Source organism: Cololabis saira, chromosome 17 (genome assembly GCF_033807715.1).
Source record: "Cololabis saira isolate AMF1-May2022 chromosome 17, fColSai1.1, whole genome shotgun sequence".
Lineage (NCBI taxonomy): Eukaryota > Metazoa > Chordata > Actinopteri > Beloniformes > Belonidae > Cololabis > Cololabis saira.
The window spans coordinates 702,665-728,026 of record NC_084603.1 but is presented as its reverse complement, the minus strand read 5'-3'; the positions used below and the strand labels follow the sequence as shown (position 1 = coordinate 728,026).

The 25,362-nt window shown below is 45.5% G+C and overlaps 2 protein-coding genes across 3 annotated transcripts in view; one reads left to right on the top strand and one right to left on the bottom strand.

Annotated features, from left to right (window-relative positions):
• The window catches only part of tjap1 (tight junction associated protein 1 (peripheral)), a 36,974-nt gene extending 25,686 nt beyond the window's left edge, over nt 1-11,288 (top strand). For both annotated transcript variants that reach the window (XM_061744593.1, XM_061744592.1), the window contains 4 exons: nt 2,115-2,222; nt 4,072-4,155; nt 4,780-5,478; nt 7,034-11,288. In XM_061744593.1, the coding sequence (XP_061600577.1) occupies nt 2,115-2,222; nt 4,072-4,155; nt 4,780-5,478; nt 7,034-7,699 (1,557 nt within the window). In that variant the 3' untranslated portion in view covers nt 7,700-11,288. The remainder of the gene's footprint in view (nt 1-2,114; nt 2,223-4,071; nt 4,156-4,779; nt 5,479-7,033) is intronic.
• Nucleotides 11,289-12,394: 1,106 nt separating this feature from the next.
• dnph1 (2'-deoxynucleoside 5'-phosphate N-hydrolase 1) overlaps nt 12,395-25,362 on the bottom strand; it is a 17,688-nt gene continuing 4,720 nt past the window's right edge. The window contains exons 2-4 of the mRNA XM_061745146.1: nt 24,439-24,540; nt 24,217-24,327; nt 12,395-13,687 (exon numbers count right to left, since the gene is read on the bottom strand). Of these exons, the coding sequence (XP_061601130.1) occupies nt 13,563-13,687; nt 24,217-24,327; nt 24,439-24,540 (338 nt within the window). The 3' untranslated portion in view covers nt 12,395-13,562. The remainder of the gene's footprint in view (nt 13,688-24,216; nt 24,328-24,438; nt 24,541-25,362) is intronic.

The following is a 25,362-nucleotide window of genomic DNA, read 5'->3' as shown; positions in this document are numbered from 1 at the left end:
CATATTTTATCAGATAGAACTTCACCCAGCTCCTCCTCCCATGAAGCTTTAATGCCGTTTAATGAGGCAGTTTGTAAGGAGCAAATCTGTCTATAAATTATTGTTAGGGTACCTTTAAGAGCAGGAAGTGGATTGAGAAAGGTGTCAAACTGTGTTTTTTCAGGCAGTGTGGGAAATCGGGGATCTAAACTGCGAACATAGCTGCGTAACTGAAAGTACCTAAGTACCTAATTGTTCAAATGAAGCAAATATATTGTCCACATAAAGGTCTCTAAGCCTCCTAATACCAAGGTTAGCCCATGTAGAAAAGGAGCTATCAGCTATGGATGGTAGAAAAGCCGGGTTGGATGCTACCGGAGCAAAGAAAGAAGTTGCCTGAAATCCAAAATGTTTCCTAAATTGATTCCATATCCTCAATGTTGATTTGACACACACATTTTTAGTGTAGGAGGAGAAGGGGCCTGTAATGGGGGAATGAGCAAGGGACGAAAGTGACGCCGGTGAGGACGACGCAGCCTCTATCTCCAGCCAAATTGGGGATGAAGATAAGTCTTTGTGTCGTATCCAGTACTGAATAATCCTAAGGTTAGCGGCCCAATAATATGACCTAAAATCCGGTAGTGCTAAGCCTCCATCCGACTTGGGTCTCTGCAAGAACTGTTTCCGAATTTCCGAGTTTTTTGGTCCCATATAAATGATAAAATCAAACTGTCAACCTTTTTGAAAAATGAATTTGAGAGAAACATTGGCAGACACTGAAAAATATACAGAAATCTAGGGAGAGTGTTCATTTTGATAGAATTTATCCTTGCAGCTAATGAGAGGTGCAGCAGAGACCAGCGTTCTAAATCTTCCTTAGTGCGAGTCAGGAGCGGACTGAAGTTGGCCTTAAAAAGATTTCCAAATTCATTAGTAACGTGTATACCAAGATAAACAAAATTACCATAAGTGACTCTGAATGGAAGACGATGCACAGGAAAACTCCTTGCTGGTTCATTGAGGGGCATCAGCTCACTTTTACTGAGATTAAGTTTGTACCCTGACAAGCAACCGAATGATGCAAAAGTGGCAAGAGCAGCTGGAATAGAGACAGCAAGGTCAGATATATATAATAATAAATCATCCGCATATAGAGACAATTTATGCTCCTGTCCATATCTAATTATACCCTGGATACCAGGGTTAGAGCGAAGTTTGATCGCAAGCGGTTCTATGGAAAGGGCAAATAACAAAGGACTTATAGGACAGCCTTGTCGTGTCGAACGTCGCAAGGGGAAATATCCTGAGTGAGTGCTATTAGTCCTGACACTAGCCAGAGGGGATGAATATAAAAGTTTAAGCCAGGTAGTAAACTTGGAGCCAAAACCAAATTTATGCAGGGTGTAAAAAAGATATTTCCATCCCACGCGGTCAAACGCTTTTTCAGCATCCAAAGATATAACTGCCTCAGAAGTGCCTGTGGTGCAAGGGTTATACATTACGTTGAATAGTCGTCGAAGATTGTAAAATGGGTGTCTGTTTTTGATAAATCCTGTTTGATCGGGAGATATAATAGATGGGAGAACAGTTTCCAGTCGCATTGCCAATCTTTGCTAAAATTTTGTAATCAACATTTAATAAACTAATTGGGCGGTATGATGCACAGTCAAGAGGATCTTTGTTTTTTTTCAGAATAAGTGAAATGGTAGCCTGTGTGGTCGAGGAGGTTCTTAAATCTCTGGATCCTGGTTGGTTCACATCGCTGGAGTTGAGGCTGCTGCATCCCATAATGCACCAATGCTGCTAGCAGGCATAGCGTTCCCATAATGCACCAGTGCTGCTAGCAGGCGTAGCGTTCCCATAATGCACCAGTGCTGCTAGCAGGCGTAGCGTTCCCATAATGCACCAGTGCTGCTAGCAGGCGTAGCGTTCCCATAATGCACCAGTGCTGCTAGCAGGCGTAGCATCAGGTGACGTGGGAACCCGCCGGACCGGGTCGTGGCCCCGCCCCCCTGGCCCGGTCAGGGGTTCCCAGAACACCTGCATGAGCAGAAGCCCTGCCCCCCGCCAGCTTGGGCTGCTGATTGGCCGGCCGAGCTGTCACTCACGCTGACGTGTGTTGGCTCCGCCCACAGTTGCGGAAGGTGGAGCGGGACAAGAAGACGATGGACGTGGAGATGGTGGAGCTGACGAACAAACTGCTGGAGGCGCGGAACAGTATCGACCGCCTGGAGGAGCTCAACGTGAGTAGCAGCACGCTAACACATGCTAACACGCTAACACACACCCCAACACTCTCACACACGCTAACACATGCTAACACGCTAACACACACCCCAACATGCTAACACACACACGCTAACATTAACACGCAGGAACAGTATCGACCGTTTGGAGGAGCTCAACGTGAGTAGCAGCATGCTAACGCTAACACGCTAACACACACCCCAACACTCTCACACATCGTAACACATGCTAACACACACCCCAACATGCTAACACACACACACACGTTAACACGCAGGAACAGTATCGACCGTTTGGAGGAGCTCATCGTGAGTGAGCAGCACGCTAACACACATGCTAACACGCACGCTAACACACATGCTAACACACACGCACGTTAACACGAAGGAACTCCATCGACTGGCTGGAGGAGCTCAACGTGAGTGAGCAGCATGCTAACGCTAACATGCTAATATGCACGCTAACACACTAACACACATGCTAACACACTAACAGGCTAACACACACGCTAACACTCACCAGATCCAGCAGGAAGTGCCATATCACTCCCACCCTGGCCTCCTTGCACTGGCTCCCTGTCAAGTTCAGGGTCCATTTTAAAATTTTAGTTATTACCTAAAGAGCACTGCATGGTCAGGCTCCTCAGTACCTCATATATCTGGTCCCACGCTATGAGCCACAAAGAGCCTTAAGGTCGGCTGATCAGGGCCTTTTAACAACGCCAAAAACTAATCTAAAAACCAAAGGTGACAGGGCTTTCCAAGCAGTTGCTCCACATCTTTGGAACATGCTCCCACAAGCCCTGAAAGATGCAACATCTGTGGACATTTTTAAAAACAAATTAAAAACGCTATTTTTTGAGCAGGCATTTATTTGATGTATTATGATTTTTGTTTTTTTTTCTTTGTCTTTTTCTTTCTTTCTTTTCTGTTTATTTTCCTTAGAGACACATTGTGCAGCTTTTTAATTACCTCATGTTTTTACTGTTTTTTCTGTATGTAAAGCACTTCGTGAGTTTCTCTCTGTGAGAGGTGCTATATAAATAAAATTTACTTACTTACTTACTTACCTCACGTATTTTTGAAAATATTTGTAAATTTTTTGTAAATATAAATTTTTTTGCCGTTTACTATTTTTTTCTCTCTTGTACATAGTCTTTTTCTACTTTTTATATTGCTCTTTTTATTATTTAACTATTTATTGGTTATTTCTATTTTACATTTTTTGTATGAAGTGTGTGTGTTTTGGCTGAACGACTGAATTTCTCCTCTGGGGGATAAATAAAGTCTTCTATTATCTATTATCTATTAACACACACGCTAATACTAACACACACACGTTAACACGCAGGAACTCCATGGACCGGCTGGAGAAGAACAGAATAGAATAGAATAGATTAGAATAGAATACTTTATTGTCCGTCCCAACGGTGACAGAAACTCCTCTCTTGACAACCACATTCCCATGAATGTGGGAATGTGTTAGCGTGTCAGCATGCTGCTCAACGTGAGCAGCATGCTGACACGCTAACACACATGCCAACATGCTAACACGCACGCATGATAACAAGCGCGCACACAAACGCTAACACGCACGCATGTTAATACGCAGGCATGCTAACACACACGCTAATGCACTCTGAACAGACCTGCCCTCTGATTGGCTGGTCCAACATGTCATCTGACTGTGTGTGTGTGTGTGTGTGTGTGTGTGTGTGTGTGTGTGTGTGTGTGTGTGTGTGTGTGTGTGTGTGTGTGTGTGTGTGTGTGTGTGTGTGTGTGTGTGTGTGTGTGTGTGTGTGTGTGTACGTGTGTGTGTGTACGTGTGTGTGTACGTGTGTTGCAGGAGCGGTACCGGCAGGACTGCAACCTGGCCGTTCAGCTGCTGAAATGCAACAAGTCTCATTTCAGGAACCACAAGTTTGCTGATGTAAGTACATCTGGGGGGTATAAAGAAATAAAAACAGAAATAAAATATATATATATATGTAAGGCTGAGTCTCAAATAAGCAAATCTATAAGTAAATTTGCCGAGTCGCTCTAGCAAAGATTTGCCGAGTCACTCTAGCAAATATTTGCCGAGTCGCTCTAGTAAAGATTTGCCGAGTCGCTCTAGCAAAGATTTGCCGAGTCGCTCTAGCAAATATTTGCCGAGTCGCTCTAGCAAATATTTGCCGAGTCGCTCTAGCAAATATTTGCCGAGTCGCTCTAGCAAATATTTGCCGAGTCGCTCTAGCAAATATTTGCCGAGTCGCTCTAGCAAATATTTGCCGAGTCGCTCTAGCAAATATTTGCCGAGTCGCTCTAGCAAAGATTTGCCGAGTCGCTCTAGCAAATATTTGCCGAGTCGCTCTGGCAAAGATTTGCCGAATCGCTCTAGCAAAGATTTGCTGAGTCTCCCCTGAGTCGTCCAGGTCTGTCACCTGCTTCTTCAGGCCCGATAATGGAGGAGGCCCATAGCTAGTAGCTCTTCATGCTAAACTAGGAGCTGTGGCTTCATAGCTCACAGAGAACTGAAGTGACCCCTGACTGCCGGTTCTGTCGTCCCCCCCAGCTGCCGGCGGAGCTGCAGGAGATGCTGAACAAGCACATGAAGGCGGGGCTGCCGGAGCAGGGCCCCGGCCCCCGAGGCCCCGCCCCCTGGGGCCCCGGGGGCCCCCCCCTGCAGGACCCCGACACCCTGAGCCTGACGCCGGCCGACGTGGTTCCCACCTCCGTCATCGCCCGCGTGCTGGAGAAGCCGGAGCCGCTGCTGCTGAACTCGGCCCAGTCCAGCAGCAGCTGCCGGCCCGTGGCCGAGGACGTGTTCGTGCACGTGGACATGACGGGGGGCCCGGGGGGGGCCGGGGGCCCTGGAACCGGGGGCCCGGCCCAGCAGAACGGGTCCTGCCGCAGCCAGAGCAGCCTGGACGAGGAGCCGGCGGCGGCGGCAGCCGCGTCCTTCGAGAAGCTGAACCCGTACCCGGCCCCAGCCCCCCCGGCGCCCCCACACCCGCTCTACCCGGGCCGGAAGGTCATCGAGTTCTCGTCGGACGACAAGGTGAAGATCCCCAAGAACTCTCCGCTGCCCAACTGCACCTACGCCACGCGGCAGGCCATCTCCCTCAGCCTGGTGACGGAGGAGGAGCGCCACGCCCACAGCCCTGGCCACGCCCACAGCCCCGCCCCCTCCTCTGGCTCCGGCGGGAGGGGCGGGGCCGGCCAGCGGGAGCCGCTGTCCAGCCAGTCCAGCCCCTTCAGCAGCCCGCCGCAGGTAAGCCCCGCCCACTTTAGCTCCAGATTACCCACGTTTATTTTAACTGATGCAGAATCAGGAGAGTCAACATGTTAGACTTCTGTTATACGGGAACGGGTCGGACCTGAGACGTCATTGACTGCGTTTCCAGCATCAATAACGCTTTTAAAACCCGAATATTGACAATAACCCGAATTTGCACGGCCATGTAAACACCAATAACCTCAATTTGCTCATCGGGGGGGTCCCGACACAGTACGTCCAAGGGATCGCCGCGACTTTGTGGCGCTCGAAACCCGGAGACTGTTGGGGGGGGCTGATAAGAGGGGGGGCCGAGGAAGGCGTTGATTGAGGGAGGTGTGGTTATCAGTAAGTGTGTGTAGCGGTAAATCCGTGAACTTCGCTCAGAGCTGCTCCTCAGCCAATGTCCTTGATGTTATCAGTCGGCTCAGTCAGTTCTGATCCAGGTCCACAGATGTTCCTGAGAGGGGAGGGTTAGTGGGGGCAGAGCCACCTTGTTTACATTCCACCAGAGAGATTGTGACCAGTACATTCCACCAGGGAGATTGTGACCAGTACATTCCACCAGAGAGATTGTGACCAGTACATTCCACCAGAGAGATTGTGACCAGTACATTCCACCAGAGAGATTGTGACCAGTACATTCCACCAGGGAGATTGTGACCAGTACATTCCACCAGAGAGATTGTGACCAGTACATTCCACCAGAGAGATTGTGACCAGTACATTCCACCAGAGAGAGTGTGACCAGTGCATTCCACCAGAGAGATTGTGACCAGTACATTCCACCAGAGAGATTGTGACCAGTACATTCCACCAGAGAGATTGTGACCAGTACATTCCACCAGGGAGATTGTGACCAGTACATTCCACCAGAGAGATTGTGACCAGTGCATTCCACCAGAGAGATTGTGACCAGTACATTCCACCAGGGAGATTGTGACCAGTACATTCCACCAGAGAGATTGTGACCAGTACATTCCACCAGGGAGATTGTGACCAGTACATTCCACCAGAGAGATTGTGACCAGTACATTCCACCAGGGAGATTGTGACCAGTACATTCCACCAGGGAGATTGTGACCAGTACATTCCACCAGAGAGATTGTGACCAGTACATTCCACCAGAGAGATTGTGACCAGTACATTCCACCAGAGAGATTGTGACCAGTACATTCCACCAGAGAGATTGTGACCAGAGCGATCGGCCAAAAACTGCCCTGTCAAGGTCAGATGATAGAATCAACAATTATACTGAAAACAGACAGACACAGTAAATTTCCGTCTGCTTTTAGTCTCTGGTTCATCAATGGCGACTCCAAACAGACGAATTTGTGATCAATTCCCGCCAAGCCGAGCTTCCAACTTCTCCAAGGTCTTATCCATCTTGCCAACGAGCTCAAAGACGCCGCCAGCCTGAGATTCTGCTCAAGAATCACATCCAGCTTACGGCTTTGCTCCCCCAACGTTAAAGTCTGAGTGTTGATCGCCTTGCTGTAGCATTTTTACACACTGCCTTCTAACCCCCCCCCGTCTGACCTTTGACCCCCAGGCTCCTAGCGTAGCGGCGTCCTCCGACAGCTCCGAGGACGACCTCCTGGCCAACTGGCAGCGGATGTTCGTGGAGAAGATGGCACCGGCGGGCGACGCCGCCCTGCTGCACCGCACCGCCTTCGGGGGCCAAATGGCCCCGCCCCCGGACCCGCGGGGGGGGCGTGGCCAGGGGGGCGGGGCCGCCGCCTACTCGGACGGCGAGGAGGGCTCGTCGGCGCGCAGCTGGACGCCGAGCCGCGGCTCCAGCCTGGACACTGATACCGACACGGAGCCGCGCTGCGGCGCCGCCGCCGCCGGTCGCTACGGCAACCGGGGGGGGGAGGGGCCGCCGGCGGGCCCGGAGGACGACGGCGGCGGCAGCGGCGACACGGCCATCGCCGCGGCGACCGAGGAGGGAGACAGCTCGGCGGAGGAAGAGCAGGACGTCCTGCCCGACGACGACGCATCGCCCCGCCTCCTGGACTTTGACCCCGCCCCCTCCCCCACATCGCCCCGCCTCCTGGACTTTGACTCCGCCCCCGCTTTGCCCCGCCCCCTGGACTTTGACCCCGCCCCCGCGGCGCCGCAGCGGCGCCACAAAAGCCCCAAGAGGATGGGGGTTCACCACCTGCACCGCAAGGACAGCCTGACCCGCGCCCAGGAGCAAGGCACGCTGCTGGACTGACCCCAGCCCAGGAGCAAGGCACGCTGCTGGACTGACCCCAGCCCAGGAGCAAGGCACGCTGCTGGACTGACCCGCGCCCAGGAGCAAGGCACGCTGCTGGACTGACCCCAGCCCAGGAGCAAGGCACGCTGCTGGACTGACCCCAGCCCAGGAGCAAGGCACGCTGCTGGACTGACCCGCGCCCAGGAGCAAGGCACGCTGCTGGACTGACGGTCGCCCAGGAGCAAGGCACGCTGCTGGACTGACCCGCGCCCAGGAGCAAGGCACGCTGCTGGACTGACGGTCGCCCAGGAGCAAGGCACGCTGCTGGACTGACCCGCGCCCAGGAGCAAGGCACGCTGCTGGACTGACCCGCGCCCAGGAGCAAGGCACGCTGCTGGACTGACGTCGCCACGGCAACAAGCCCTCCAGGATATAGCCATACTGGGATGTGTGTGTGTGTGTGTGTGTGTGTGTGTGTGTGTGTGTGTGTGTGTGTGTGTGCGTGTGCGTGTGCGTGTGCGTGTGCGTGTGCGTGTGCGTGTGCGTGTGCGTGTGCGTGTGCGCGTGCGCGTGCGCGTGTGCGTGTGTGTGTGTGTGTATGTGTGTGTGTGTACTAAGGATGCCCCGATACCATTTTTTTCACACCGAGTACTAGGGCTGGGCGATTTTGGACAAAAATAAAATCCCAATTTATTTTCTCTGAAAACCCGATTTTCGATTTCGATTTTTTTGGTAAAACTAGAAAGGACAATTGAATAAATTGTTTCAAATATTTTATCTTTATTTGTAAAGAAAAATAGCAAACAAATTTCACTATTGGAAATTAAGTGCAATTGAAAGATCCTGTAAATCCTCCTTGAGTTTAGTAAAGTGACAATATTTACAATTTTCTGGACCAAACAAAGATGACTAGACAAGCTCTGTCTGTAATGCAGCTGCAAAGAAGGAAAATCTTAATCTTAATCTTTAATAAATCCGATTTAGATTTAAAATTGATTAATTGCACAGCCCTACCGAGTACGAGTATTTTAATGTGTGTACTCGCCGATACCGAGTACCGATCCGATACTTCTACCACAAAAATAACTAGGATAAAAATACAATGAATCGGAAAGCAGGTTTTATTTGCAACAGAAATTCAATTTTAAGTCAAATTCAGCCGGCCGGGCTTTCTTTCCTCTGCGGCCCAGTCTCGCTGGGAGCGCTAGCCCCCCCGGCTAGCGCTAGCCCCCCCAGCTAGCGCCGACAGCAGCGCCATTTCAGGCAAGATAGCGACAATTAATGCTAGCGGGACGTCAGCAGTTGGACATATACCGTATTGGCCCGAATATAAGACGGGGTTTTTTGCATTGAAATAAGACTGAAAAAGTGGGCGTCGTCTTACATTCGGGGTCTAGACGTTATACCCATTCTCAACGCTAGATGGCGCCAGATATCTTTAAAGCGAAAGCTGAACTAAACTCCCCAAGACAAAGCAAACCCCTGTCACCAAGAAGAAAAATAAAAATAGCAGTAGCATGAAGAAGAAAAATAAAAAATAGCAGTAAGAAAGAAGAGAAGAAAATAAAAGAAGAGATAACAGAAAATGGAGAAACGTAGCGACAATCTGGAGAAAAGAGGGTGGAAGAAGTTATGATGCAAACTTCAAGATCATGATTTGAATGAGACAAAATAACAGGCTTTTTCTCTCAAATATATTTTTATAATAATTTGTTTCAGATTATTTTCTGTATTAAAATTTTATTTGGTGTTAAAGTCTTTTCAAACTTGAGTCTTGAAAAAGAGGGTCGTCTTATAATCAGGGTCGTCTTATATTCGGGTCAATACGGTAGATGTTTTATCCAGTTGTTGGTTTAAAACCACGTATTCTCCTCTTGACGCATTAGCATTAGCACGTAGCTTAGCAGCACGTAGCTTCAGTCTGTCTTGCTTCTGTCGTCCCTTATTCTGAAATATGTCCAACTGCTGACGTCCCGCTGCATTAATGGTTGCTAACAACATCTCCCCCTTGAGGCGTTAACCAGTAACTACAACAACAATGAAGTATCAGTGCTGGTATTGGAGAATCTTAGAGAGTACGAGTTTATGAGAGCAGTATCGGCCCCGATACCAGTATCATTATCGGCAGGCCAGCTGACAGTCGTGCCGGGGCCCCGGACTAAATAATCTAAGATGGGCCCCCCTGCGCCCGGATCTCTCCCTCTCCTCTTCCTCTCCTCTCCCTCTGCTCTTCAGGTTTTTATACAAGCTAATGGACGTTAGCATTAGAGCTAGACAGTTAGGTTAAGTTACAAGGTTGGTAAATGTTGTAACTGTTTCTTACCTTGCTCTACGCTGACTTTATTAATTCCAGCTTCACCGTCACCACCTTTTTAAAATATTTGTGTAGAGAATCTCTGAGGCCTCTATTTTCTTCTTCTCTTTTCTCTTCTTTTCTGAGCACCGGACTTGTGCTGACCGGACATTTTGACCATTCTAATGGTTGAATTAAATGATAACGTAAAATTTTGATCAGCGGCCAAACCATTTTAGTGTTGGGGGTTCTTGATCACAAGGACAATTAGGAAGAAAACAACAAGCTTTTATGGAACTCAAACACTACATATTTTTTCCACAAATAGGCATATTTTGAAACATTTTGAAAAATAATTCCATAATTTAATGAGAAAAATAAATAAATAAATAAAAAATATTATTTATTTTTTTCAGTTCTGGCTCCCCCCCCTACCCTGGAACAACAGACTCGTTTGTCCCCCCCTATCGGCGGGCGTGGTTATCGGTATCGGCCCTGATACCAATACTGGTATCAGGGCCTCCCTAGTGTGTGTGAGTGTGCATGTAAATGAGTGAGTGTTTGTTTGTGTGAGAGTGTGTGTGTGTTCGTGCATTGCTGTGTGTGTGTGTGTGTACATGTGCGTTGGTGTGTTAGTGTGTGTGTGTGTGTGTGTGTGTTAGTGTGTATGTATGTGTGTGTGTGTGTGTGACTCTAGTGCCTCTCACTTCCTGTCTCCGAGGTTGCGAGCACGACGCCTGCTGAAGACTTTTATTTTGACGTCTGGACTAATCACTGATTTCCTGTCACGTGACCCTGGCCCCGCCCCCTCCTGCTGCGGGGGCGGGGCCTCACAGCTGGAATGTAACATCACCGTTTGTTTGTTTCTCCTTCCTGTCTGGGGGTGGGCGTGGCCTCGCCAGGGGGCGTGGCCTCGTCGCCCGATGATGTCGTGTTTGTTTTTATTAGTTTTATTGATTGATTTATTGTTTTAGTTCTCGTGTGTGGAAGCGGCCGGCGCCGCTAACGGCCCGGCGGCGCCGCTAACCCCCGTACCGGTGCTGGGCGTCGCCCCGCCGCCTCACAGCTCTGATTGTCGTCACCGGGACCTCTGATTGATCGCTGATCGACGGCTGATTGACTGAAGCCCCGCCCACTCACTCACCACCTGCTTCTCTGACCAATCAGGCGTCAGGAGCCCCAGCGTGGAGTATTGATCAAGAGTATTGATCCCCGACGAGTATTAATCTCACTGAACTCTGCTTACTGAAAGTCTTTATTATTGATCACTGAATTTTTAGATTAAAGCGTATTGATTGTTTCTTTGATCACAAATCAGTTTCCTGGTTTTTTGTGGACAAATATTTGAGTTCAGATCAACGAGAACCAGGAACTTTGTTCCACTGAGGGTGTGGACCTTATCTTCACTTCCTCCTAACTTCCTCTTCACTTCCTCCTAACGTTCTCTTCACTTCTTCCTAACTTCCTCTTCACTTCCTCCTAACGTTCTCTTCACTTCCTCCTAACTTCCTCTTCACTTCCTCCTACCTTTCTCTTCACTTCCTCCTAACTTTCTCTTCACTTCCTCCTAACTTACTCCTAACTTTCTCTTCACTTCCTCCTAACCCAACCCTCACCCCCCAGAGCCCTCCCAGCTCTCTCCCTCCAGGCAGTCAGGACTCCCCACTCCTGGAATTCACTGACAGAATGAAAAACCTGGTGAATATTGGATTAAACTAACACCACGCCAAAATCCTTTATTTAATAATAATAATAATAATAATAGTAACTAGACAATTTCCTCGCAGAAATTTCGAGAGTGCCACGGCGGGCTGCTGCACATTTGTGTACATTTTACAAGCAATAAAGGTGAAGGACTCAATACCGAGTCCAATGACACCACCCATGACTCTCTATGTCAAACCATTCAAAAGATATTGGACTAAAAGATATCGGCCAATCAGAAGAAGGGGCGGGGCTGATTAGTATATATAATATACAAATGTACATATTTATATATATAATAATGATAAATATATATATATATATAATAATGATAAATATATATATATATATATATATATATATATATATATATATATATATACACACCATGAACCTGTTCCCAGCAGGACTGGGGATCATGTAAGGTCAATGGTCAGGGTTCAGATTTCTCCATTTTCCAGGTTAAAATATATGAAGTCTGGACTGACTGGGTCATGTGACCAGTTCTGGGTCAGTCTAATCAGTCAACAGCTGTGCTCTGGTTGCTAGGGGCAACAAGAACCTCGTCATGAGGAAGGTTCCGGGTTCGCTTTAAGAAAACCCCAGCTTTGGCCTTGTGACAAGTTCTCAAATAACTCTGATTCGTGAGAAAACCGTAGCTCCTATCAGAAAAACAAAGACATTGTGAGAGACACAGAACCCGGCAGATTCTGACAATCTAAATTTTATTCAGATATTCCTTAAAATGTGTTAGTAACGGCAGTACGAAAACATAGTGAGATTTTTTTGAAGAAAACTTTTTATTACATTACAGTCAATGGAGGCCGAGGCAGGAATTGGCGTGGCTGTTAGCCCCCCCGTTTGAATTTTGTGCATACCCCGCCTGTGAAAGTCACATTTTATGAATCCCAACACCTATGTCTAGATTTTGACCAGAAATTATTTGTCCAGCTTTTACGGTTCGGCCGTGAGCTCGAGTTACAAATAAAAATTATGGTCATTTTTTGAATGTTTCTCTCACTCTAAAAAATTAGAACTTCACTCTAGATTTGACAAAAAGGTGATTTCCTCCGTTTTGAAGTTTGAATGACATTTCTACGTGCAAGTATGAGAAAGATACGTGACTCAGAAAAAAGGTGAATTTGGGGTTTTTTCGAACCTCCTTCCACCCACAGTGTTACATTCTGCCCCATTCACTTACATGGGAAAATCTCCCCATTAGTTTGGAAATTTGGAAATGTTTTTGCACTTCATGCAAAAACTATTTGTGCCATCGCTCTGAAAATCCACAGGACTGTAGTTAAATTCAGGCCCTACAACTTTCTAATTTGGTTCATAATTTTTCGAGTAATGGTGTGCAAGTGGTGAGGCCCCAAAGTTCTCCCAATGCATTCCGGATGGCGCTAAAAGCGCACGTTTTTGCACGTTGCGCAAAAACGTGCACGCCAATTGCTAATAAAAGTCATAGCACACGATTCCCGCTTAAGGCGCACGTTTCTAAGTTTTTACTTTTCGCGTTTTCTCAAAGCTGCAGGACTAGTTGCGCGCCAAAGTTTGTCCAGAAAATGCATAAGTTTAATAAATCCACACAATAACAGGATTGCCTCTGGCTTTGCCACTCCTCCTCCAATGCAGAGCTTTGGAGGAGGAGCCTCTTGCTGCAGCCATGGCACTAATAATGATACATTTTTATGATTTTTTTAATACATTTTATTTACAACGGACTTTACATTTAGGGTTAGAGGTCTGATACACCATGGAAACAGATACAGGTCCCCGGTGGTGGTCCAAGACCTGGACCTGGTTCAGGATCAGGACCTGGTCCAGGACCGGGTCTCAGCTGGGGGGGGGTCTGAGGAAGTCCTCCAGGACCTGGTCCTGGTCTCAGCTGGGGGGGGGTCTGAGGAAGTCCTCCAGGACCTGGTCCAGGACCTGGTCCAGCTCGTCCTCCCTGTAGTTTTTCACCAGGAACTTTTCTCCGGCGGCTCCTCGGATCATGGCGGACAGAACTGCAGACAGACGACAGGAAGTTGAGGGGGGGCAGGAAGTGACCCATAGACATATATAAAGGCTAGATGACTCGTCCGCGCTGCTGCCAATGGAGAGCGACGTCGTCACACCGCGGCCATCTTGCCACAGGAGACTCACTCACTCATAACATTGTGTTTAATGGAGCATGTTCTGCTTAAACAACCTTAACTTGCTCAATTCTCAACAGATTTTCAAACAGTTTGGTTTGTTATGAACGTCAGAGATGTAGTTATGACACTGCATACTTGTGAATAATTATAAACATTGAAAAACGTACTTTTATATGAAAAATTACCAGAAACAGATAGCTATGACATGGTATTAAATCAATATTTCTATAGTATTCTTAGTAATACTTATATTTACATTAATTCAATTCAATTCAATTTTATTTATATAGCGTCTAATACAACAGAGTTGTCTCTAGACGCTTTACAGAGACCCATACCCAGAACATGACCCCCGAGCAGTTATTACATAAACAATGGCAGGTAAAAACTCCCCTAGTGGGAGAAAAACCTTAAGCCAAACAGTGGCAAGGAAAAACTCCCCTTTAGGAGGGAAGAAACCTTGAGCAGGACCAGGCTCATCAGGGGGGACCCTCCTGCCGAGGGCCAGACTGGTGGGTCAGGGACGGCAACAGCACAGCAGGCAGGTGGAAGCAGCAACGGGATGACCGGGGGTGGGGACCGCAGGCCAGCACGCAGCTCCCGAAGCTCCGGCCCAATCATCAAGTCCCAGGTTGGGGTGCAGGGTCAGGAAAAGACTTGTGCTCCGTAATACAAGCTACAAGCCACCCACGACCACCTGCAGGACAAAAGAGAGAAAAGGGAGGAGAAGGGGGGGCCAGCAACGGGATGACCGGGGGTGGGGACCGCAGGCCAGCACGCAGCTCCCGAAGCTCCGGCCCAATCATCAAGTCCCAGGTTGGGGTGCAGGGTCGGGGAAAGGTTGAGAAGGGGCAGGGCCAGGGAGAGGAGTCTTGAGGGACGAACATTCTCCCCCGCCCAAAAGGGGCCGTTACCCTGCCCCCCTCACTCCCACACTGCAGGTTCCGGTGTCCGGCAAAGGATGCTGCAACATGGACAAAAGAGAGAAAAGGGAGGAGAAGGGGGGGCCAGCACAAGAAACCACAGGAGCGACTCTGACACACTAAAGTTTACACTACCTAGAGATTTACCAACACCAGCTAGAGGTTTACTAAACACTAACTATAGGCTTTACTAAACAGAAATGTTTTAAGTTTAGTTTTAAAGGTGGAGGTGGTGTCAGCCCCCTTAACCCAGATTGGAAGTTGGTTCCATAGTAGTGGCGCCTGATAGCAGAACGCCCGCCCTCCAAATCTACATTTAGATACTCTAGGAACTACGAGTAAACCTGCACTCTGAGAACGGAGAGCTCTGACAGGAACATAAGGCACTATCAGGTCTTGCAAATAATGCGGAGCTAAGCCGTTTTGGGCTTTATACGCAAGTAATAAAATTTTAAATTGGATTCTGAATTTTACGGGTAACCAATGGAGCGACGCTAACACTGGAGAGACGTGGTCTCTCCTGCTAATTCCTGTCAGTACTCGTGCTGCTGCATTTTGGATCAGCTGGAGCCTATTCAGCAAATTACTTGGACATCCTGCTAACAACACATTACAGTAATCTAGTCTAGAAGATACAAACGCATGAACTAGTTTTTCTGCATCACTCTGTGAGAGGATTTTCCTAATCTTTGCAATATTACGGAGATGGAGAAAGGCTATTTTACAAACCTGATTGACATATGGTTTAAACGACAAATCCTGATCGAAAATAACACCAAGGTTTCTCACAGTTGCACTGGAAGCCATCGCAACACCATCTAATCCCTTCCTAAGATGCTCTGGACCAAGAATGATAACCTCTGTTTTATCTGAATTTAGAAGCAGGAAATTTCTGGACATCCAGTCCTTGATGTCCCTAAGACATGCCTGAAGTTTAACTAACGGTTCTGTTTCATCCGGCTTCATAGACAAGTAGAGCTGCGTATCATCAGCATAACAATGAAAGTGTATGCCGTGATTCTGGATTATACTTCCCAACGGCTGCATGTATAAACTGAACAAGATTGGCCCTAGCACTGAACCCTGCGGAACACCATAACAGACCCTTGACTGTTCTGAAGAAACCTCATGTACATGAACAAACTGGAACCTGTCAGATAGGTATGATTTAAACCAACGTAGAGCTGTCGCTTTAATCCCAACAACATGCTCTAACCTGTGCAGTAAAATGCCATGATCTATAGTGTCAAAAGCAGCACTGAGGTCCAGTAGAACCAGTATGGACACTAATCCCTTATCTGAGGCCATAAGGAGGTCATTCGTGACTCGAACAAGTGCTGTCTCTGTGCTATGATGCATTCTGAACCCTGACTGAAAGACTTCAAACAGATCATTTCTATACAAATAGTCACATAACTGGCTTGAAACTGCCTTTTCCAGAATTTTAGACACAAATGGAAGGTTGGAAATTGGTCTATAATTAGCTAAGGTGTCTGGGTCAAGAGAAGGTTTTTTAAGTAAAGGTTTAATTACTGCCACTTTGAAAACCTGTGGTACATATCCTAAACTTAGGGATAAGTTAATTTGGTCCAGTATTGTCGTACCAATAAGAGAAAAAATATGTTTGAATAGTGGAGTCGGGATGGGGTCTAACATACATGTGGTTGACTTAGCTCTATTAACGAGTGAAGTCAGCTCAGGGAGGTCTATAGGATCAAAACAGTCTAGAGACAAGTCAGAGCCTAGGGAAGTCGCTAAAGCTGAAGAAACACCTACAACCGGCTGGTTGATTTCTTCTCTAATTCTCGTGATTTTTTTTTTTTTTTTTTTTAAACTTTATTTTTCCATTTTTCAATTGGTAACAAAATCAACAGACAGATACAAGAAAAACAACAAAAACAAAAACGGGTGGGGGGGGGGGGGGTCACTACTGTCTTACATATTGACACCATTTTGCCCATCTTACAACATATAGCTCTGTTTTGAGTCGTAAACTGTAGGTAATCTGTTCCATTAATCGTATTTCCTCAACAATATCACGCCATTGTCTCAGGTCAGGTGGGTCCATTTTCAGCCAATTTCTTGTAATGGCTTTCTTAGCCGCAAGAAATAGAATCTTAACGATGTATATGTCTTCTTTGCTTATTACATCCCCTGGTATCAGTCCAAGGTACATAACTCGTGGATCCTTAGGGATCTTATATCCCAAAGTTTTCTCCATGGCTGTTAGGATCCCATCCCAAAATGCTTGCATTTTTATACATGCCCAGAAAATGTGAGAGTGGTTGGCACTCAATTGCCCACACTGTCTCCAACAATATTGTTGTTCACCCAATTGTTTATTTTTAATTGTTGGAGTAATAAAAAATCGAATTAAATTTTTCCAACCAAATTCCCTCCATCCTTTGGAGCTTGTTGACGTGTGTTGGGTCTTATTCATGGAGTGCCAATCATCCTCTGACAACTCAATGTTTAATTCCTTTTCCCATTTTGCCTTTACATACATTGTATTTCTCCCCTGTTGCTTCATTAAACCTCTATACAGTTTGGAAACAATTCTTGAAGGAGTTTGCTTATAAGCTCCTGTCAACACCTCAATCACATCATTCCCTTCCAATGACATTTCTGTCTTAATTTCTGTGTCATAGAAGTGTCTTAATTGCAGATATCTGTATAAATCACGATCTTCTAATCCATATTCATCTTTAAGTTGTCTAAATGATTTAAAGTGTTGTTTTTCTGTAAGTGTAAACATAGCTGTTATCCCCTTATCTCTCCACTTTTCAAAGGTCCTATCTGAAATTCCTGGACTGAATCTAGATGTGTATGAAGGCCAAATCAACCGCTTACTCTCTCCAGTCAGCTTGTATTTCTTGATCACAACATACCATGTTTCAAATGTTTCTCTCATAATTGTATTTTCGTCCTTAAAATCCATATGTTCTTTTCCACCTAATCTAGACTGTGGGGGGACCCGGCTCATATTCTTTTCGATGTCCTTCCATCTGGCTTGATAACTCGGGGAGCACCAATATACTATGTATCGTAGCTGTGCAGCGTAATAGTATTCTCTAAGACTTGGCAACGCCAATCCTCCACTTTCTTTGTCCAGTTGAAGGGTTTTAAATCTTATCCTGGGTCTGCCTCCTGCCCATATGAATCTTGATATCAGCCTGTCCCATGCTGAAAATTGTGAATCTGGTATTTTAACTGGGAGTGATAGGAAGAGATATAGCAACCTAGGCAAGAGATTCATCTTGATCACATCAATTCGTGAACTGAAGTCTAATACTAATGTTGACCACTTTGCTACATCTCTTTGTATTTTATCATTTATATGATTATAGTTTAGCTCGTAAATTTTGTCAAATTCCTTGGTTATTTGAACTCCTAGATATTTTATTGACTTAGTGTTCCAATTTAAGTTATATTGCTTCTTGATTTCATTACTTGGTTTATAATTAAATGTCAATACCTGAGTTTTTGATATATTCAATTTGTAGCCTGACATCAATCCGTATTCTTCCATAGTCTTTACTAATTTGATAAACGTCTTATTTGGGTCCAGAAGGAAGGTAATTATGTCATCGGCAAACAAGCCTATCCTGTGTTCTTCTTTTGCCATCGTGATTCCCATCAATTCTTCATCTTGTCTTATTATTTGAGCGAGCGGCTCTAAGAAAATCGCAAAGAGGGCGGGGCTAGCACAACAACCTTGGCGAGTCCCTCTGTACAATTTAAAGGCGTCCGTCAGATGTCCATTTATCTTAATTCTAGCTGATGGGTCAGTATACAATGCCTTTATGCATTTAATGAATTTATCATTGAATCCCATTCTCTCTAATACTTTATACAGGAAGGCCCAGCTGACCCTATCAAAAGCTTTTTCTGCATCAAAGCTGATCAGAGCAGCGCTTATATTGTGTTTATTTATATGTTCTGTAATATGGAGGGTTCGTCTGATATTGTCCTGCGTTTGTCTTCCTTTTATAAAGCCTGTCTGATCTTCATGTATCAAGTCAGGCAGGTAGCGTTCCAGTCGTTTTGTAATGATAGATGTAAATATTTTATAATCCACGTTCAAAACTGATATTGGGCGATATGACTCACAGTACTCTTTATTTTTCCCTTCTTTAGGGATAACCGATATCAACGCGTCCCTCCAGGATGGGGGAGTTATAGCTTTTTCAAGCGTCCAGTTAAAAGACTCCAATAGTACCGGGGCGATCTCTTCTTTAAATATTTTGTACCATTCATTTGGGTAACCGTCGCTCCCGGGACTCTTATTAGACTTCAGTTTACCTATGGCTTTATCCAATTCATCTCTTGTAATAGGGGCGGTCAAATATGTATTTTGCTCTGTGCCTAGTGATGGGAGATCCAGTGACGACAGGAAATGTTCTATTTCGTCAACATCAACCCCCTCAGGTTGTGTATATAGGGTCTCATAGTAGTTTTTAAAAATCCTATAAATTTCTTCTGGCTCATATTTTATTGTGTTTGTTAAAGGATCTTTGATCTTATTTATTGAGTTTTTTATTTGTTGCGTGCGAAGACGCCTTGCTAATATTCGTGTTGCCCGTGGGCCTGATTCATAAAAGGTTTGCTTTGAGAATCTCAGTTTCTTTTCTAGTTCCTCATTCATTAGATTTTCTATTTGTTTCCTCACGTCTTTGATCTGAGTCCGTATTAAATCTTTGTTGTCACTTTTAGGTTGAGTTTTTTCCAATTTTTCCAATTCCATCTCTAATTGGTCATATTTCAGTGTCCTCGCCTTCCTCATATATGCTGTTCTTGATATTAGCTTACCTCTCATAACTGCTTTGACTGTATCCCACACAGTAGTTGGATTGACCTGACCATCATTATTGTCATTTATACATTCTTTAATTTCAAATTTAATTTCCTCCACTGTGGATTTTTTATTTAAAATTCCAGTATTCAATCTCCATATTGTACTCCTTGGCTTCTTATTTAAGCATATTTTCAGATAGACAATATTATGGTCCGATATATCTGCTGTTCCAATTGTGCATTCATGAGCCCTGTGCCTATCTATGGTATTCATCAAAAAAAAATCCAATCTAGAATGTACTTTGTGTGTAGCCGAGTAGTGTGTGAATTCCTTATCCCTCGCATGGATACTTCTCCAGACATCGAACAGGCCTGCCTCTTTTATTAGGATATTCAGGTCTTTTGATTTTGGGGACCTGTGTCTGTTTGTGCTTGTTGTATCCAAATGGTAGTTCAAAATTGTATTCCAATCCCCCGAACAGACAAGGATGCCCTCACTTTCAGAAATAATCAAGTCAAATAATTTTTTGAAAAAAGTTCTGTCACTCTCCGGAGGAACATAGACATTCACAAAGGTGACCAAAACATTATCCACCCTGCCTTTGATTATTACATATCTACCGGCATCATCTCTTTTTTCTTTAATTAGTTCAAAGTTTACTGAATTAGCTATCATCGTCACCACCCCTCTTTTCCTGCTATTTTTACATGAACTAAAATATGAATTTGAGTACCCAAAATTTTTTAACTTCTCGTGTTCCTGTTTTGACATATGTGTCTCTTGCAAGAGAACCACTTGGGTCTTATCCTTCCGAATTTTAGCGAGCAGCCTGCTCCTCTTAACCGGGTTGCTCAAGCCATTCACATTTAGCGAAGCTATTTTCAAATTATGTGACATTATTTATTTAAACATGGAAACAAAAAAATGACATTGCAATAGTGTTGCCCCCACCCAAGGGAAAAAGAAAGAATAAAACCAAACAACACAAACTGAACATAAAAAATAACTGACCTCCAAACTGGGAGGGGATAACTCCTCACCGAGACCCCGTTGGTGGGTCGAGGGAAAGTCCAATCACTAAGAAAGGGCCCTATAAATAGGGTGGCTGAGCCGTCGCATGAGACTAGCCCCACCATCCTAAAGTCCAACTAACATGAGGTTGTCTCTCCCAGACAACTTGAAAATATATACAAAGCCAAATTTTACTCCACTTCAGTCCTTGTATTCCAGTATTCCAGCTTCATAGTAGCAATAATCACACCAGCTTAGAGTGTTGTGTTTTTTTTTTTTCTTCTTGTTTTTCTTCTTTCCTCTTTTTTTTTTTGTTTTTTTTTCTAAATATCCATATCACCTCTTTGAATCACTTCTGGCCGGCCCGTCCACTTTGAAAACCCTGAAGTTTATTCCTCGCTCTCTGGGTGACGTCAGCCTCCGCCCCGCGAGGTCCCGTCACCGTCTGCCAGGATCCCAGCAGCTCTCCCAAGCGCGCTCCCCAGTCAGTCTCACCTGCGGGCGGGGCCGCCTCCTCCTCCACCGTGATTCCCCGTCTCATCAGCTCCGCTCTCGCCTCCGCAGCGCTGCTGTAGAATCGAGCTCCTGTCTCCCAGTGGATCCGCATGTTTACAAAAGGGGTTTGGAAGCGGACTCCCTTCATTTTCAGAGCTTTTTTAATAGCATTATACCCCTTGCGCTTCTTAACAACCTCTGCCGTGTAGTCGTGATCAAAATAGAGGGTCTTGTTATTCAGCTGGATTTTTCCCGCCTTGGTTTTCTTCCATGCCTCTTTTAAAACCCGTTCTTTGATCGCAAATTCCTGAAAGTTGATAATGATTGCTCTCGGGGGTTTATCCGGAGCGGGTCTCTGAGGTCCGGTTCGATGGGCGCGCTGTATTTTTAGCTCCGTGTGTTCCGGGACCGGCAGCTTGGAGCGTATGAGCGCCTCGACAAACTCCGGCACCGAGTCCTCTCCCTCCTCTCCTTCCGCCACTCCGAAGATACGGATGTTATTACGTCTGGATCTTGACTCGAGGTCGTTCAGTCTATATTGCAGGGTTCTTTGCTGTTTAAGGCAGGTATCGAGAGCCTCGGTCGCATCAGTCGCCCATCTCTCGACTGTCTCCATCCTGGACTCAGCTTCTTCCACCCGGTCCGTTAGACTGTGAACTTCTGCTCCGAGTCGATCAAGCTTACCGTTGATTTCTTGTCCAAGCTGCGTGATTTCTTGCCTCAAGGTATTGTTGTCACCTTTTAAGTCAGTTTTTAAGTCGTTAATTGCCTTAATTATGTCCGCGGGCGCCATGTTTGTTTCTAGTTTTTCGTTGCTGTTGACTCTGGTCGCCGTCGTGTTTTCCTGTTTCGTAGACTCCTTTCCTTCAGTTTTTTGGCTTCTAAGTGTTCTTCCCCCATCCATCTATTCTTATTATCGAATGATACTGAATTTTGAGTTAGTTTATGGGTTAGTTGTGATATGTCTGGGAGAGCGATCTCGTCGTGCGTCTGGTCACTCCATCAGCCAAACCGGAAGCCAATTCTCGTGATTTTACTATTGAAGAAGCCCATAAAGTCCTCACTACTGAGAGCTGCAGGAATACACGGCTCCACAGAGCTGTGACTCTTTGTCAGCCTGGCTACAGTGCTGAACAGAAAACGTGGGTTACTTTTGTTATCCTCTATCAACGTTGAATAATAAGCTGTTCTGGCTTTGCGAATGGCTTTTTTATATACTATTAGAATATCTTTCCATTCACGATAAGAGTCTACAGACCTACAAGAGTACCACTTCCTTTCCATTTTACGCACGTTTTGTTTCAACATGCGGATATCTGAATTATACCAGGGAGTTAAGCTCCTGTGGCTAGAAACCCTCCTTTTCAAAGGAGCAACTTCATCTAAAGCTGAATGCAACAAATCAGCAGTGTTACTAGCAAGGAAATCAACATCTGCAGAGGTAGAACCCAGGTCACTGGCCTCGACTACATCACTATTTCGCACTGTCGTAAGATAAGCAATGGCCTCCCTAAATTTAACAATAACTTCATTAGACAAACATCTGCTAAAATAATACCTCCTATTTTGCACTTCAACATCAACAAAATTAAATTCAAACGTTATTAAGTAATGGTCGGATAAAAGGGAGTTTACAGGTGACACCAACAGACCATCAGTTTCAACACCGTAGGTGAGAACGAGATCGAGAGTATGATTAAAACAATGCGTCGGTTTATCCACTTTTTGTGAGATACCCATTGATTCTAGAAGAGAATCGAAGGCTAATTTAAGATTATCGCTTTCAACATCCATATGAATGTTAAAATCACCCACTATGATGAATTTATCTGTGCTGATCAATAATCCAGAAAGGAAATCTGAAAATTCAGACAAAAACTCCAGATAAGCACCAGCAGGGGGCCGGTACACTACCACTAACACAACTGGCTTCTCTGATTTCCGGCTCGGAAATTTCAGACCAAGCATGAGGCTTTCAAATGTATTATAGTTGCACTTAGGTTCAATTTTTGTTTGGAGACCGGAGTTATAAATTGCTGCGACTCCTCCGCCTCGGCCCGTGCTTCTAGGAATGTGATGATTAAAGTAGCCGGGCGGAGTTGATTCATTCAAACTAACATACTCTTCCTCCTGTAACCATGTTTCTGTTAAGCAGAAAATATCACTCCTGCTCTCTGTAATTATATCATTTACTAACAGAGACTTAGAGCTTAATGATCGTATATTTAGTAGTCCGCATCTAATTTTTAGGTCTGTAATTGGTACCAAATGTACATTGGTTTTAATTTTTACAAGGTTATCTTGGTTAACGCCTCTATAACGCTGCACCTGGTGAACTTTTGGAGGGCGGGGAACTGCAACCACTTCTATTTTGCTAGGCACCTCTAACTGACTAAGCCTCGCCTCCAGCCCTGTTAAACTACAGCTCTGCATCCTGGCCTGGACCCTGCATTGTCAGGGGGAGTGTCTAATAACATTGGCCAGATTTCTAGACATAAGAGCTGCACCATCCCGGGTGGGATGAATGCCGTCCCTTCTAATCAGACCGGGCTTTCCCCAGAATGTCTCCCAGTTGTCAATAAAGTCCACGTCGTTTTCTGAACACCACCGATACAACCAGCGGCGGAGCGAGAGCATGCGACTAAACATGTCATCGCTGGTCAGATTGGGGAGGGGGCCAGAAAAACCTACAGAGTCCGACATGGTCTTGGCGATGTTACACACCGAGACAATATTCATTCTGGTTACTTCCGACTGGCGAAGACGGGAGTCATTAGCTCCGACATTGATGATAACTTTACCATATTTACGATTTCCCTTTGCCAGTAGCTTCAAATTTGCTTCTATGTCGCCCGCTCTATACATTATAACATATATACATATATTACCTTATAACATACGTGTATATATATATATATATATATATATATATACACGAGTGACTTCATCAGAGAGGGGGTAAACAGGAAGTGACCTCATCAGGGGGGTAAACAGGAAGTGACCTCATCGGGGGGGGGGGGGGGGGGGTAAACAGGAAGTGACCTCATCAGAGAGGGGGTAAACAGGAAGTGACCTCATCAGGGGGGTAAACAGGAAGTGACCTCATCGGGGGGGGGGGGGGGGGTAAACAGGAAGTGACCTCATCAGGGGGGGTAAACAGGAAGTGACCTCACCGCGGCCCGGCGAGGGTCTGAACAGACACAGCACTCTGGTCTCCATGGCGACGGCGCGGCCCAGCTCGTAGCCGACGCCCAGGGAGGGCTGCGTTACCTCGGCAACCACCGCTGGGGGAGAGAGAGGGGGGGGGGTCAGACCTAATCAATCACTAATCACTAATCAATCACTAATCAATAATCACTAATCACTGATCACTGATCAATCACCATCAGCCTCACCGTCACTCTGCTGCAGCCAGTCCACGTCCCGGTCGTGGATGAACCGGTCCTGGTCCTGGTCCTGGTCCTGGTCCCCCCCCACCCCCGCCGGGCCGGACTCTCCTGTCAATCACACACAGCTGTCAATCACACACAGCTGTCAATTATTATCCAGTAATTCACTTTATTATAAAACGAACTGAATAAAATAAGTATCTTTATAGTAATTGTATAAATTAATATAAAACAATAGAAAGAAAGCAGAACATCCATTCTGTAAAAGTGTAACATTTTTAGTGAAATAAGAAAAGTGCAAACAGAAAGTTTGTATTAAACTTGTTTATTTACATATTTGTGCCTCAAAAGCCACGACTGCAGCTACAGTAAAACAGGTTAAAATAACCCCAATAACTCTTCCTCTTCTTCTAAAACCAGCCAGTCTTTTTAATAACAGAAATGTTATTTATTGTAGGTCTGAGTGAACTATTTCATGTTAATTGTGTTTAACATGTATATATTTAATCAATTCATTCAAACAAGAACCAGAAACCGGCTCTTTTTGCATTGACATTAACAAAATAACTTTTTTAAGAGGATGTTGTTTTACTGGTAGTATTTGGTAACTAGATTTCTTTCTTTTATTGTAAATGTATCGTTTCATCCACTAAGGCAGAGAAACCTTGACATTAACGGCGTTAGCAGCATGGATGTATTCATAAAATCTGGATGGGAGATCGAAAATGGCCGCCCACTCATTTCAATGCATTTTATGCATTTTATGCATTTTACATAACAAAGATAGGTTTTTACCATCTGAAGAACATAGCCAGAGTCCGCCCGTTTCTCTCTCAGGCTAGTACGGAGGTGCTAATGCATGCTTTTATCTCATGTCGTTTAGATTATTGTAATGCCCTGCTCTCTGGTCTTCCCAAAAAGAACATGTAC